This window comes from Orbicella franksi, chromosome 6 (assembly GCF_964199315.1).
Source record: "Orbicella franksi chromosome 6, jaOrbFran1.1, whole genome shotgun sequence".
Taxonomy (NCBI): domain Eukaryota; kingdom Metazoa; phylum Cnidaria; class Anthozoa; order Scleractinia; family Merulinidae; genus Orbicella; species Orbicella franksi.
The window spans coordinates 26,015,092-26,032,058 of record NC_138150.1 but is presented as its reverse complement, the minus strand read 5'-3'; the positions used below and the strand labels follow the sequence as shown (position 1 = coordinate 26,032,058).

Sequence of the window (16,967 nt, the reverse complement as noted above, 5' to 3'; positions counted from 1 at the left end):
TTACAGTGTTCAAGGAAGGAGAGGGAAACGACGTTTAGTTCGAGTTATCAGGAGGTTCGAAAAATCAAGGGTTAGAGAAATGGGGATTCCACGATTTAGTGCCTTGGTAACGTAACTTTGCAGCTTAAACTGATAAATATTCCGTACAGACAATCTGCAGAATACTTTGTACCAATGAGCACCTTTATAAAAGAAGTTTACCTCGCAAGGGAACCTCAAGCGTGACCGCAATGGTCTCAAATTAATTGTAAAATGAATCCATTCCTGACGTAAAATAATTCCCGCTACTTGACGAAAGATTATAACATTGTCTTTTCGTCGACGGCAGAAAATGTTTATTATTTCTCTCGCCGTTCTGCTTCGGACTGGCTTTCTACACTCTTTGAATTTCAAACAGTTTGACATCCGTGTCATACCAGATCGGAGGATCAATGTTCCTGGAAAAACAAAGATATCGATTAACCTCTGCTGAACATTGTTTCTGCCGCTCCTTTTGAACTCTAAACACCTCATCCACGAAGAATAAACAATTTAAACAAGTCTATCCACCTTCCCGGCAAAAGGAGCGCGCGCATCTGGTCTTTCGTGGCCTGAAGAACTGGCGGGTTAGCGACGCCGAAGGGCGATAAAAGCCCGCACATCCGCCTGTTTTACAGGCTACGTCTTTCGCGCCAAAACTTTTTCCAAGAGACACGTTTATGCTATTCCATGGGAGCCATTTATTCTGGCAGCGAACGTAACTCGCGAGGAATTGGAGCACAGCTATCAACACCGAACAGACTGCTATATGAATTATATGGCACCCAACGGATAACCCTAAAAACTATACCACACAATAAGAAATTACTTTCTTTAAATTTTACCTGAGGTAGATAATTCCCCACATGTAGGTTCTGAACCACATTTGAGTGCCACTGTTGGCCTACAGCAGAAAAAGAAAACATGCGCAAGATTAAAAAAAACATTCTTTTCTCGTTAAAAAGGACTATCAATAAGTAAGGAATCCTGGCTTGAACACACAACGTGCTCTCAACAAAGCTTTCAGCGAACGGCAGTAAAAGAGTTCAGACAGTTTTATTTAAATGTACCTGGTATTTTCTGATGAGTATCGGATGTGGTACAGGTAACAGACCGACCAGAGTGCCATGCTGAAGGAACTTGATAATCTCTGACTCGTCTGTCAAGCCCCTGCCACAAACATGCACACGTTTCAACAAACAAACAAACAAAAACCTTCAAGAGGCATCACCAACAAAGGTGTTGAGGAAATCATGAATCTTTTCAATTATTGAAACTCGTCGACCCTTGAAGAACTCCCCAGATCTGTTCGGTTTATGGCTAAGACTGGGCAGAAAAGTATTCACGCACCGCATGTTTCTACTCTTGGTATAGATTCACATATTCATTCACTAGCAACATTCAGTTCATGGCTTCCGAGAGGATATTTAAGGTCTGAGGCGCTAAACCAAGTGACCTCACCATCAGAACAGCGTGGCTAATGATTCAAGAGTAGAATAGACACCCGGTGACGCGTAGGGCATGAACCATGAACATGTCAGAAGCCTAGCTGACCATGAATCTCTCCATAGTTCTCTCCATAGTTCAAACGAGGTGAAAATATTGTTAGCTTACTTGTCGATGCAAATCTTCTCTACTTGGGGAACAAGAACTTGGAGCATTCTCATAATTGTCTGAAGGGGGAGCTTCTGTTTCCAGGACTGGACCTGCAAAAGAAAAGAAATTAAAATACAAAATGGGACAGATTATACTAAATTATTAAGTTCCACATGAAGAATGAAGCATAAATCAAACAGTCATCCTTGATGATCATTTAGAGGTCTGCACATGATTTGTTTCAGTTGATACTTTGTCAGTGCGTCATAACAGATCTAGTAAAATATTTTTTCCAAGAGTGTTCACCACTTACTATCTCTTTACAGTCTAAGTACATGTACAATGTCAAGCATAGTCAGGTGATGAGAATAGGGTAAAATATCAACTAAAAGAAATTGTCTTGATGAACCACTATATTCTCTAAAACAACTCTACAAGAAATGTAGGGAATTCAGTACTGAGAAGTAATACATGTAGTTCTGAGACTGAGATTTCTGTTACTCACCCACTCTGGTGTTGCTACAAATGGTCCTGAGCTTGTAACAGAAGCAGATCGGCCAATAGACTTTCTCTCTGTACGTGATGTTCCAGGGGTACTGGGCGGGGTCGGGTCTCCTACGGAGCGCGCTTCTACATCACTGGACTCCGACTCACTAGCAGGATTACGAACCTCTTTTACAGACACTGCTCAGACAAAGATGAAAAACAATCATTTGGTTTGTGTTTATCACAATTTGTGTTTAACTCACAATTGATCTTGTTCTCATTGTGTAGCTTCACAGCACAGTTGATGGAGCATAAAACTGGTGATGCAAGAGTCATTGCTTCAAATCTCGTTGAAGCACTGGATTTTTTCAAGCTCTTTGCAATAAGCCATTTTCGAGTTGCTTTTTACCTCTGTTTTAAAACGAGTCCTGGTGTTCAACCTTTCATATGGATATGAGTTTGATTTGGACATGCACGGATATCTCATTTCATTTTCAAACAGAGGTAAGAGTGATTCAGAAATGGCTTATTGATTAAATCTGCAAACACAGCAGCAAGGCTAATTAACATTTATTGTAAAACAAACTCAAACATATCTCCTTAGTCTGACACAACCACAAACACTCCAGCCTGGGTTGTTCAAAAGGTGGATAATGCTATCCACCAGATAAATCACTATCCAACTGATAGCGTGGTTTGTTTTGTTAACTCTTATCCACAAGATAGCGATTTATCCAGCGGATAGTGTTATCCAGCCTTGAACAAAAGAGGTCAGAACATTAAATATGCAAACTACATGATTGTTAGTATAAAAGCGTGAAAGAATAACTTACTATCGGCGGACATCTCAGGCATGTTCTCTGATGCTGAAGTGCTCTTTCCAGGTTTCTTTTCTTCTCCTTCACTACTAGAGGCCTGGGCCTCCCTGAAAGAGAAAAGACAGCCTTTACACACAAACACAGGCGACACAAGCATTTGTCCCTCAAGGACATTCTCCCTCATTACATTCTACACATCAGTCAGTTGGGAAATCCTGAGAATGAGTCAGGTTAAAAAGCTGTGAGGCAGGCGCATAGTCTAATAACTAGTGCATTGGCAATTCTGCTGTTAGTAGAAAAATCATAACTTCATTTTACCTGTCAGAGCCCTGTGATGTTAGTCGTCTTCTTGGTTTTTGAACGGTCGCAGGATCAGTTGGAAGATTTGCCAACTGAAAGCAAAAACAGTCAATACTTTAAAAGAGTGGATATACATGTATAAAACATACTCTTGAGCGCAACAACAATATTGAAATGACACTTACAAAAAGTCATGCTCTCTCAGCTATTTTAGTACCCTTCAGTTTTCCATTTCAGTGTTGAAAAATAGAAAAGAAATCTAACAGGCATTGTCTAAAAACTTTTTGACGTCTTCTGAGCACTCATTATGTGATTTTGTTGTGGTATGGGATAATTAACTGTTGTCAGGAAAGGGATATATAAAAACCTTGGTATTCGAGTTCTTAAAGTATAAACAGTAGGATTTATTGTAATTTCAGTGTACACAGTAATAACAGAAAGTTATTGTAGAAACATACTTGGTGAAAGATATTCCTCTTTCTTATAATTGCATACACCAGATGAGAATTTCCTACAAAGAAGAAATGATGTGTTGATGTCATTTTATTTTATATGTGAATACACTGAAAGCAGGACGTTTATTCTACTGTAGACCAATTATTATTTAATTCTCCACACACTTCTTTTATGTAATTTTTGAGAATACTGTGTTTCATCAAGAGTATACTAATAGCTTATTTACATATGTCTTAATCCTTTTTGTGACCTGTCTATTTGATAATGTGAACTTACTTCACCCTAACAGAGACCCAGAAAATGTGAACTAAATTTTCACTTTTTTAATTCGACAGCATCCACAAAGCAGCAGAGCTTCATCATAAACCCCTAAACAGTCGTGTAGGAGAACTTGAATCAAACAGCATGTAACATACTAACCATCAAATTGGTATTGAATGATATTATTGAAGATTTCCAACAAGAAAAATACCAAGTGGTGATTAGTGGCATTGGAGAACAGGAACCAAGGAGTGGAAAATGCCTACAAGAGAACAAAAGGTAATAAACTTGATCAATAAACTTGTATACAGCACCCCTGGCTTTAAAAGTTCATAAAAAAAATACACAGCTGCAAATCCCATTTTGAGCTGTCTTTGAAAATTGCCAAACATGCTCTTACCTCCAGGAGATGAAGCAGTTTATTAGCAGCCACCATTGATAAGGATTTTAAATAAGGAGAAACTAGAAAGCAAAAAAAAAAAAAAAAAGGCAAAAAAAACAGCAGAGTTAGACACTTTGCACTATGATCAAAAAATCAATACATGTTCAGAAAAAATAAGTACTCCATGCTCAAGAGGGAAGGACAAATTAACGATTAAGAAGCAGTTATTCTTCAAAAGCTAAGTGACCAACTGGCATTGAAGTATTCTATTAATACTTCTAATTTATGAGAGTGCTTAAGGGGAAAAAGTTACTCCAACGTGAGATTTTACAGCATAATTAGTCAAGTGAACACTCACCATTTACAATTATTGTTAAAAGACAATCAAACAGAGGCTGAAGTCTCTGATGGCCATTTGTTATGATTTTATGGAAAACCTGCAAAAAGATATAGCATACAATATGTGGTTACTATTCAGTAGCTAATTGACTCGCAAAATTGTTGGAAAATATAAAATATTCCACAGACCAGTGATTGTACTAAATTACTTAGGTTAAGATACCTTTGTACAATTATATCACAAACAAATTTAAACAATTTACATTGTTTTTTTTTGTTGTTGTTGTTGTTGTTTTTTTTTTAGTGTTCGCGTGGCTGGGATTTTCTTCCCGGCCCGAGTTCGAATCTCAATCAATTTACATTGTATAATCTGGGTATGTAATAAATGCTAAGTCTGTGAGGTTTTGCAGTACATAATTTCTTGTAAAGAAAGGTTTGGAATTGCCACAAACTCAAGAGCAATACATGTATGAGCAGCAAGAGATACAGTTGGAACCCAATAATTCAAACTCAGTTATTTGAATTCTCATTTTTTCAAATTCAAAACCATTTCCCTTGTATTTGTGCTTCAGTCATTTAATATTGGCTATTTTAAACTCCTGCTAAATGGAACTACTTAGATTGCATTTTTTCATTTCCCCTAAGAGTGCCAAACAGCAGGGTTCAACAGTACTTACAATGACTAGAAAGTCAGCATGCGTCCCTGTAAAGACTGGGATATCCATTGGAACCCTGACAGAATATGGCTTATTGAGACGGACACCTAGATAACAAAATAATATTATTTACATTTATCCTATTAATCTTACTACATGTAAGGTGATTAAATTAACTGTAAACATAACTCTTCATTTACAAGGAATCTTAGTTCATTTTACTTCATTTGGCATCTCTAGGAGTTTCTTCCACACTCGCAAACACTGCCTAAAGGTCTTAGATTTCACGGTCTCATTGGAAAAATTTTATCCCAACCAATGAACAAATACTGTCCAATAGATACATGTATGCAATGAATTGGTGAATAGAGATATAAATCTGACTTATTCACTCCTTGAATATTATGCATTGTATACATGTAACTATCTGTACATGTACTTACCAAAATTTCTTTCTCCGCTTAACAGTAGCAATATGAACACTCCTATATGCATCAAGCCTAGTCGAGCTGAAAAAAGATTACAAGACAGTATTAACAACTCAGTACAATATTTCATAAATGAACAAAAGAGACAAGAAAATAACCCAGGCAGCACTGTAAACTGGAGCCAAAAAAATATCAGCAGAACTCACATTGGTCAGATCTTGCATCATTTAAGTGGAAAAGTATTGGAACCAAGATATCCAGCACATCGCTGCTCTTCAGCACGTAAAACAAAAATTTCTACAAACAGAAAGATTTCTCGTTAGGATTATCTCAGAAAACAAGCCAAACTCAGCTGGCTTTTATGGTCTTGGCAGCTCCAAAGTTTATCAATGAAAGTCTTTGTTTTCAAGTGATTTCAGCCAAAAATACATTGTCTTTAGCCAGCAGCCAGCCCTTGGCCACAAACCACTTTCTTTGCACATGTACATTCAGGGCTGTCATTAAGAGCTGTAACCTGTAACACCTGTTAAGGCTGAGTATGCTTGATTTTCCCTTGATGCTATGGACGAAGTTGTCTTTGGTTGAAAGAATTCACCCACAAAGGAATAAGTTTGCTACAGGCGTGAAGAACGCTGTACAAGCAACTCAAAACTCAACAACAGCCTTGTTACACAAACAACCAACATATGGCAATTTGGGTTTAGGAGAATTCATAATAATTTTTTCAAGCTTTGGAAAAGGTTTCCATGACTTTTTCACCTACATGTAGTGGCCCAAGACTACTTTAAAACTGTTTAAAATCTTTGAGAGAATCTGTGAATAAATTTAATTTCATATAATTTAAGAGTCTACAAATCTATTTAGTTTGGCTGCGGAGATGCGTCTACATTGTATGCCAAGGAGAAACGGAATTTGTGATAGCATTCTACATGTAATATTAATAAATATAAATTTTTGTATACTTTAAGGAAGAATTAATTTACATATTTACCTTGTTTTGGTCACACATTTTCCAGAAAAGAACAAGCAATTCTTGATGGAAACTGACCTTCTTGCAAGAATTTGGAAGGTAAGTCTGAAACAAAAAAATAAAATAATAACAGTTTAAAATTTGCCTTTTCTCTGCAATTTCTAATACTAACTTCATTTTTGCAGAAAAGAAGAGAAAAAAAAAAAAAACTGATACAAGCAAAACCCTAGACTAAATGTATACAGATTTACTTTCATTGGAAAACAGGTTTAAACTTACTTGAATTAGTGGGTTATTTAGCAAATTTGCAATACCATGAAGAACGAAATAAAAATCCTGCAAAAGAAGACGTTATACTAATAAGTAATTATCCAAAGTAACCCAAGCAGGATTGTAGCCATTCAATCAGGTTGATTACCTCTTCTCTGTGTATTCGTGACAAGTAGTTGCAGAACAGGTTATCCACTGGAGGCTCCTATACATGTATGTAAAAGAATAAATGCAGTCAGATCTCCACCTAAAAGTAAAGTAAACTCTGTTCTAAATTTCAGTATAAATAATATATTATTATAAAGCTATTTTCTATTTGTAAGCACATTCAGGGTAACTGGTGATGACAGTTGTTGACAGACTTCCCTTGCATGCAAAAGTTTGGAAAGAAACTCCTTTGGCATGTAGTGGGTGGGGGCAGCTTACCTCAAAGGCGTGCTCAGCATCAGTGCCATTCATTGTGGCTGCAGCCTGCTGCATTGTTTCATGGTCCAATAAAACCACAAGCAGCTGCGCAGCTACCTCCACCAGTGGCTCACGGTAATCTGCAAACATTAGGTGGTTGTATCTGAAAAAATTGGAAACAAAACATAACTGCACAAAAATGTAACAAGGTACCTACTGCCATTAATTTTAAGAGTCTAGGAGTGCTGCATACTACCTTTCCTTGTCTATCAGAAGTTACCTCCAAAGATTTTGTCAGACTGCAATTATTGTCTAAACAATTTCCCAATAATCATGCAACTTGATTAGGTCTCAATGCCAAGCTACAATGCAGGTAGTTAAGGCCTTTGGCCTATGGACATCCAGGCATCCTGTGGACTGACACCCATTTTTAAAAGAAAATTGCTTTTTGTCTCATTTGAGCAGACCCTATAGCACATTTTGGATGCCCACTTTTCAAATTGCGGCTAAAAGCCTGAGGGAGTTTGATTGATGATGCCATTGTCAGTGCACCCCATCTCCAACATAACTTAGATGATAATACAGTATATGAACACATCCTCAAAGCCACTTGCTCTGAAATTTAATACCTTTTTCAAGGATTTTAATTCATAAATATACATTATATCAATAGCACTGCCCCAAGCCATTGCAGCATTCATGAAATATTCACAGAAGCTAATGTACTTACGGCACTCCATATCCAAGAGGATCGTAACAACACACAATGTTTAAAAGAGAAGTGAATATTGGAAGAGCATGCCTAAAAGAAGAAACATCCAAAAGATGAGTATACCAGTACATGTAATTATTAACTGGAGATTTAAGAGTTTAGAAAATATTTACAGGAAACACCTTCATGTTATATAAATAAAATAAATATCTTAATTGAGCAATCCCCCAATGGAGCTTTTCAGGGCCAATGAAACCAAATGATGAAACAAATGATGAAAATGAACATACATGGTACTGTACATACTGTACACATAACATGGTCAAAAATCCCAACTAGTGGGAGGCAGACCAGTTGGCTATTTACAAGCATGACCAAGGAGTTGAACTAGGGTCTACCGAGAAACAACTCCAGCTCAGTGGTCAGAACAGGACTTGAACCTGCAACCTCCGGATTTCAAGTCCGGCACCCTAACCACTTGGCCACGCTGCCTCCGCAAAAATATACATGAACAGCACACACCCTTCCTCTTCTGGGCCAACATCTAGTACTGTAGAGTAAGCTTGTCTACTACCCCACATGATATCAAGATACAAACATAATGTTCACTCATGTTTACAATTATGCATGCATGCACTGTTAACTATGGGCATGTTGCTTTTAGGGGTTAATAAACTCCATGATGTGCTGGGAAAAAATTTTCCACTGTTTGCAGTGGAAGTGTACATAAACAGTGTACATAAACAGTGTACATAAACAGTAAAACATCATCAAACACTTCCATCTATGATCTTCCTCTTCTGCTTTTAACAACCATGTGGATAGAATGAAGTTTAGAGTCTAACAAACATTGGTTCTTCTCCTAAAAAGGTCCTCTCCCATCCAGTAATAATAACAGAGGTTGGCATGTGGAAATCCAATGCTTCTATTAATTCTTAATAGGTGTTGCAACACTTTTGTTCCCTTCACATGATTGTAAATTGTTCTTCACATGTACTGTAAATGTAGAAAACTATTTCTGACCTATTTCCAGAGGAGGAGAAAAATGAAAGCCATTTATTTGGGCGACAGTGGTTCTCAGCTGCAAAAAATGAAACGTTCAATGCATAAAATTATTTTACCAGAGTTAGTACATGTATTTAAGCAAATATTGGAAAGTAATTTTAAGTGAAGAGGGTTTTTTCTAACCTTCAATGCATAAACGTTTTTTACCCAAGTTAGTAAATATAATTTAAGCAATATTGGAAAGTAATTTTAAGTGAATAGGGTTTTTTCTGAATCAATAAACTCGTAGTTATAATTACGACTAAAATCCAACTACTTCAAGAAAATTTAATGCAATGATAAACATTGTAAATTAACCTGTTGGAGGAAGGTACATAGCTTCAGAAAAACAAGTCAACAGCAGCTTGAGAAGCTCAGTTCTGGTGCAGTCAAACTGTGGGTTTGATGGTGGAGATGTCGCAAATCCAACACCAGCTTCCCTGCATAAAATTACTCCTGATTATATTACAACATATATTTATTTAATATATCACGACATACATACACGTATACTTTCTGCATTAAAAAATGACTTTAAAAATTCAATCAATAATAATTGTTGATTATATTTAATTCAGTGCTCTAGCCTGTGACTACTTAACAATTAGACCTGTAGCCTGCAAGGGCTACAGGTCAATAGCCCATAAGGCGAAGCCGAATGGGCTATAGACCCGTGGCCCTTAAGGGCAAAGGGTCTAATTGTTTTAGCATCACCCAACTAGTCGGACAGAAAAAGCAATAATAAAGTTAGCAAATGCAAGTTGAAGAAATATTTATTTGGGAATAAAATGAAAGAAAACGTCATGTTCGATTGTTCTAATTTCGCTACTCGAGGACTATTACTAATAGTCCTCTTGTAGCGTAGCCAATCAAAATGCAGGATTTGCATTAGTCCACTAGTTGGCTGATACTAAATATAGCTAACAATAATTATGTTTACGGTTAAAATAATTTTTTTGTATGGTTCATCAAAGACAGATGTGAGTATTATGTGAAAGGAGTTTTTACCAGATGTATTCACAACTATCAATAGATGACAGATCTTCTGGCTGATCCTGCAAGCAAGAAAATTAAAATTTCAAATATAGCATAAAGTATTTGCATGCACTGTACATGTATTGACTACAGGTAAATGATAATTAATTCTTAAAGATTCCAGTTTTGACCAGGTTGAAAAAAACACTAAATGCAAAAAGCACCAAGTACATGTATTGTAAAGCTGTACATGTATCCATGTTGGAAGAGAAGCAACATACATGCAGGTAATGTTATAAAACAGCCCAAAGAAAATATGCGCACTGATTGGTTAAAAATTTTGTTGCTATAACTCAATAGAAACACAGAACTAGCAGCTGTTGACGTAATGATGGCACATGCAAAGACAATTTACATTTTGATAATCAAAGTAAACAAGTTGTTTTCCCTTTTTTGTCGCGGTGCTTTCTAAAAGAAATAGAAAACATGTTCTCTATCGAGTTATAGTAGAAGAAAAAAAAAAAGCTATGGAAAAAGCTATGAAAACACTCGCCTGCGGCTCGTGTTCCCACAGCAATTCTCATTCTCCCAAACTTCTACTTGTGTTTCTATAACTCGATAGAAACACGGTACATGTTTTCTATTTCTTAAATACAATAATTATAGATCGTTTTCACTGTCACGCAATAAAAAATAAATCAAAAACCATCCTGTGGAAAAAGCTATGAAGTTATGATGTTATAGAAGATAACTAAATAAGACTTCTCTCCAAGTTTTAGGCCTGTGCATTTCCCCAAACTTCAGATATTGGTCGAAATGTTTCGCAGATATTTACAGAGCCCAGTATGAAAACGCCATGTTGGTGTACCTCCGAGGTACACAAATATGGCGGCCGGAAAATAGTGTAAACATCTGGAACTTACTTTGGCTATCTAGGAGACTGATTATCAGTACTGATCAAACAAGCATTTACATAAGCACTTATCATAATGCTCTAACTTCTAAAAAGGCTCAAAATCATGAGATAAGTATACATTTTTCGACAAACTTGATCGTAGCCTTGTGCCACGCACCTCCATAACCCTGAAATTCAAAATTCTCTGGGTTCCAAACGAAGCACGATATTGCACTGTAAAATTGTAAAAAGATATAAATATACCGCCTCTTATGCCTGATAAGGATAAAAACTTTGGTGGCTCTTTAGTTTTGGATTTTAGAAAGTGATGATGTCATGTGAAAACAATCTATTGCTTAATATGGACAGTACTTAAATAATTAACTATTTTTTTGTTGTAATAAAAATAAGAAACATCAACACCAACTTACTGGACCAGTCTTCTTGGGAGGATGAACAGTAAATTCAGGACAAAAACAAAGATCCTGTAATAACAACAAGACTATGTAAACAATTACCTTGCTGTAAAACCTCTAAATACCTTACAATTTACTACATAAACAGTTTGTACAGAATATCATATCTGTAATTGGTGGCCAATTTTGTAGGAATATTTGGCTGGTATTTTGCAGTGCAGAAAAGGTAATGTATGTATTTGAAACAAAAATCATTATAAAAATTGTTATTTTCATACTATACATGCACATACATGTACAACTAATATCGTGACTTCCCTTAGTGATGTACTGGACACATCTTAAAAGACTGCCCTGCATACTGTACACATGTATATTACATAAACAGGATAACATGATGCTACTGCATTCTACAAGAATACTCTGTAATCTCATATTTTATGACCCTGTGAGCAGGCTCTCTGCAAGATTCCCGTGGAAGGAAGTGTGAAAAGGGAACCCTTCCAAGTTAATCCCCACAAAGGTCCTTCATGCAGGCTACTACAGTAACTCTACTTGATGAACAATTGACATGTACTACATGTACATACTACTGTAAAGCAAAATTCTATTGTAAAAGCTCTTAGAGTACAGCAAAACAGAAGTGAGAATAATATGCTGTCTGTGGACAGTCAAAATATCAAAATGTCATAACACTATAATTACCTCTTACTAACCAAGTTGGAGGTCTGCACTGTAAGTTACGAAATGAGTTATTTTCTCCTTTGGATTTATGGCCCAAGCACAAAGCACGCAGGCCATAAATTGAAGGGGAAAAAACGACGATCCATAACTTACAGTACAGACCGAAAAGATGCAGTTAGTAAGATATTCGTTACATCTCTACTGTGTGTCTGATGGGTTTGGCAACAATTTTTATTTACGCCAAACAGATTCAAATTTTTGACGCACGTCAAGGCAAAACTAGTCAATGTGGAATTGTTGTTAAGTCGTTGGCACATTTTAATACACAATTTAAAGTAAAAGAAAGTTTTAAACTTGTACTTGCTATAAAAGTTAAGAAGACTTTGTGATAAATCATGAATTCAATTAAACATTTTGGCAACAAAAACAGCTTTAAATTTTAGCGGGTCATACAGTAGAATAACGCCCGCCAAATTTACCAATCATAGCACACGTAGTAACTGAGAGATATAATAAATGCACATTATACAATCTAGCACATCTCAGATACCAGCAATGTAGAAGCAAAAGGTTTCACTTTATGTACTTACTGCAAGTGAACTGAGCAGTGTTTGTGCAAGAGGAGGCCTTGCTTCTGCAGCCTGTAAAAAGGAACAAATTGTTATGTACCTACATAAACAACCTACTAAGTTGTACATGCATGATTGTATATCAGGTGGTATATACTTTGCCTTCTGACTACACATGCTGTAAGGTGGAATTGCCCTATACTGTAAAAATGTTAATTATCAATTTTTGTTTGGTAATGATATTTCAGAAAACAAAAAGTCTGAAATTCAATTTGACTACTACATGTAAGTTAAAACACATTTCCCAAGAAATTAATCAATGATTCAAAATAAATTTCAGATCCGAAAATTTCAAGCCTCACCTCTTCATCTCCAAGATGGAAATTTTCCTCCTGTAACAAACAAAACAAATTTGTTAGTCAAGTAACTAAATATGAACAAAATATACAGATAAAGTGAAATTACATTTGAGTGCATTGGATCCAAACATCCATCGAAAAAGCCATGGCCAGTTATCTATTAAACCAAATTTTAAGAATTACACTCTTAGCACCTCTTCTCCTATGTCTCATTGACATGCATGGTTCAACTATTTCAATTCACAAGCACAAACCATACTTGATCAGTCATACATCTTCACAATTTTATTTTATTCACTTACAAGTCAAACCATTGAAATTTACAACTACTGTACTAATAAGTGCAAAACAATGTGGCAGTGAAAATCCACTTTTAACGACAGGGCTTCATTGCAATGTATTAAGTTTTACCCTGAAATGAGACCTTAACCTAAAATTTCAATGTACAGACATTGTACATGCACCTGTAACGGCTAACGAAAGAAGGATAATTGCTTACTTCTTGTCCTGGAACTGTGGACCAAAAGAATCCTCTCCAATCAGGATCCTCAAATATGTACGGCACAAACCGAGTCAACAGGCGAACACAGTTCAAAACTGCAAACAACAAAATACAAAAATATACTAACAGATATTTTGCTTTTTACCACAATTGCTGCTAATCTCGCAATCTGATTGGCTAATTTGCCATTGTTGATAAGAGCTGGCGCTCTGAAAAAAAATTCTCTTTGATGTTGATATTGTGGTAAAAAACAAATCAAAATGTGGTTTAGCGTGGCCTGTACTCTTATCGACAACAAGTACACGTCATTACTCTTTTCCCAAACATTTTTTTCTTATTGGTTCGGCATGTTGAGTGAGTTTGCAAAAGTTTTTGAAAGGAAAGTCCAACGCGTACAAGTAGCTCATTTGCATAGTGCAGCACGTACACTTTCAAGTCCAAGTCAGTGTTTTCAATTGTCAACAAATCTTGACAAAGATTTCTTTTGTTATCTTTGATATTGTGATAAAAAACAAATGGAATGTGGTTTAGCGTGGTCTGTACTCTTTTTGACAACGAGTATGCGTCATCACAGTGGTCAAAATGTTGTGGACTCACGAGGCATAGCCTCGTGAGTCACACCACATTCGATTTGTTAAGTAGATGTATACAAATAACAGGAACATAAACTTGCAATGATATTTTGGTTACTGTGATTGTGAGTTCTAATCAGTTAGCCAGTTACATGTAGTTTAAAGACTATGTTTTAAATTTGTTGTTTTGAAGATCTTCTTAATGCCCTTTTAAGAATCTTCATCATCTCAAAATGAAAGTTGCTCGACATACATGAAATGCAAGTTCCTGTAGATTCTTACAAAGATCCCAACCAACTCAAGGATTTTACACTATACCTGGCAAAAAATATATTCTAAGTCCTCAGCAAATCCTTCAAGATCTTAATTAAAAGGTCCTTTTGAAGATCTTTGAAAGATCCTCGTCATCTTTTACGATCTTTCCACATGTATAAGATTCTTTCAGGATCTATGAAAAATCCTCAAAGTTTTTCCAAGGTTTTTTCTCTTTATCAGGGATACCAGGAAAAAAACATACCAGAAAGTTGTTCATTAGGGCCTGAACATCCAGTCAGAGTGGCATTCTGAAGCTTCTCAACACACTACAGGAAACAAAAATATGCCATTCTGATGAACAAAGATGCCACACAAACATTCAAGTACTAAATTTACATATAATGTATGTTATAATGTATATATACAATGTATAATGATAAATGTAATAATGTCTTTGGGCTGCTACCAACTATATCTACATGTATTATATAGATATGAGTGTTTTACTGGATAATAATACACATGAAAAAATTACTCAATTCTGATTGGCTAAGAGCAGTGCAGTTCAAGTGTAACACAGTGCAAAAATCAGTGCATGATTGACTGAAAGACAATAGGAACTTTTCTAAGAAAATAATATCACGTAAAATGATGACGAAAATTTTGTGCTGAAACTTTGAAAAAAGTTTTCTCAAATGAGAAAAAATTGTTTCAAGAAAGATCTTCCGGCACTTCCTCCGCGCAAATTTTTCCATGTTTATATTATTAATAAGTAATCATACGGTTTTTCTCGTTCAATTTGGAGTTAATTTGCACTTGTGAGTTTTTCAAAAAGCTCACTCGTGCAAATTAATTCCAAATTGAACTCAAAACCGTATGATTACCTATACAAATACAACACTCGTAAAATTCATACAAAACCACATCCAGGACTCGAGTGGTGTATTTTCCATATCCTCACTAGTGAAGATATCGATGATTTCACTGATATCAAGTTTGTCTCTTACGTTGTACTTAAATCTGTTGGTATATTATCGAAATATCTTCAGGTCTTCCTAGAAAGTCTTTGGCAATCTTCGGTAATCTTCGGAAATCTTCAGCAATCTTCAGAACAATATCTCATGCTCTTGCCACTCGAACATAAAATTCATATCTTCTTGCCACTGTGTAATATCCTCTATATACTTCAGGTACATGTAAACTATGTCCCCTAGTTCAAACAGCAGTGAAAGAGCTGTTCATCAACGTAATAGACCGAAATCATGCAGATGCCAAATTTAAAGTTGTCAAATCAGAAAAGCCTCATGAAGTGATTGGAATGCCGAAAACTCTACTAAATATCTAGAAATTGTTTATTCATTAAGTTTTAAACAGAAGATCGTGGCCAGCCAGTATGAAGCCTTATGCACCTACATGTACAGTACTGGCATGAAAAGGGATAATGACGATGATGACAATGATAAGAAATAAACTACCCATAAATTTAAAACCCCATCAATTATAGAATTTAGGCTTCAGATTCATTTCCATTCATACTGAAATCTAGAAAAGTAAATGAGAACTTTTTAACATAAAATTATTCCTTGTGAATAATTTATCAGCACACTCAAAAGATCATTTAAAATATTCACCCCGGGATAAGTTTACGACCACTAAAAATTATCGGCAAAATGTAATGGCACGGGTCTTTTTTGAATAATTACGGTAATAGCACTTATAGTCCGTTTATTTATCCAACAATTACGATGTACGTCAGCTGAAGTAATTATTTATACGTGAAAGATCCCCGTCGAAATGTAAACATTTCCAGCGGATTTCGAAAAACTATATTGTCATGTAAATACTCGCTTGGTCCGTCGGTGAAGTCATTTTTTTTTTTTTTGCTTTTATGATTGATCTTACATGAGCATATCCAAAGGATGGAACAGGACTATTCATGTTGTGACAATAAATAACGAAAACATTATGCAAGCCATGCAAGTTTTCGCTTGCGTCAAATACACACATGACGACGACATTAGGCTTCACATACTGTTGTATTGTAGTTCGTGACAAAAACAATAACCAGGGATTTCAATTAAAGGGAAATCAAGTAAAGGAACTACTAGCCAACAACGACTTTATTTAACATGGCAAGACATAGTCGAAAATGCTACTCACCTTGTAGCAAAGCGTCGCCAAATTTGAAGGATTCTCGTCTCGTAGTGACCTGATTTCCGAAGCAGGAATCAAAGTGAACACGTCGCTGATATTCGCCGCCGATTCGGACCAAAACTGATCCCAGAAAGTGTCATCTGTAGCTTCTACAGCCTGAAAAGGATCGATGTATTCTAGTTTGTTATCTTCGTTGAGTTGGTTATCAGGTGGATTGCCCGCAGCCATTGATTGCCTTATGCGAAGAAATTCGAAAGAGGCATCCCATAAAAATGAAAAAAATACATTGTCATAATTTCCCTCACCGTCTTTTTTGTCGTCAGTTGAACGACGGCCTTCCTAAAATTTAGTTTACTGTCCGAACCTCCCATTCCAACGACTAAATTTTCCCTCCTCTCTTTCTTTGTGACTGTTTAGAACAAGTGAAGTGCGCATCCTCCGTCCC

The 16,967-nt window shown here is 36.1% G+C and overlaps 1 protein-coding gene across 1 annotated transcript; it reads right to left on the bottom strand.

Annotated features, from left to right (window-relative positions):
* Positions 1-349: 349 nt before the first annotated feature.
* On the bottom strand, positions 350-16,948 carry LOC145489589 (protein HID1-like). Its single transcript, XM_081468572.1, has 29 exons — positions 16,828-16,948; positions 16,529-16,678; positions 14,631-14,694; positions 13,539-13,636; positions 13,043-13,072; positions 12,702-12,752; positions 11,443-11,496; positions 10,150-10,196; positions 9,460-9,581; positions 9,121-9,178; positions 8,116-8,187; positions 7,407-7,548; positions 7,129-7,185; positions 6,990-7,046; positions 6,732-6,815; positions 5,947-6,037; positions 5,756-5,821; positions 5,334-5,419; positions 4,676-4,754; positions 4,336-4,397; positions 4,095-4,197; positions 3,677-3,729; positions 3,237-3,310; positions 2,934-3,025; positions 2,120-2,298; positions 1,633-1,724; positions 1,089-1,188; positions 864-922; positions 350-437 (listed from the first exon to the last, which is right to left on the bottom strand). Exons 1-29 carry the CDS (start codon positions 16,891-16,893, stop codon positions 374-376), a joined length of 2,352 nt encoding a protein of 783 aa, XP_081324698.1. The 5' UTR covers positions 16,894-16,948; the 3' UTR covers positions 350-373.
* Positions 16,949-16,967: the final 19 nt, after the last annotated feature.

Coding starts and splice junctions, on each gene's coding strand:
- LOC145489589 (XM_081468572.1), bottom strand. CDS start 16,893: ATGGGAGGTTCGGACAGTAAACTAAATTTTAGGAAGGCCGTCGTTCAA. Junction 16,679..16,827: donor AACTGACGACAAAAAAGACG/GTGAGGGAAATT, acceptor GATCCTTTTCAG/GCTGTAGAAGCTACAGATGA. Junction 4,398..4,675: donor TTTAACAATAATTGTAAATG/GTGAGTGTTCAC, acceptor TTTGCTTTCTAG/TTTCTCCTTATTTAAAATCC.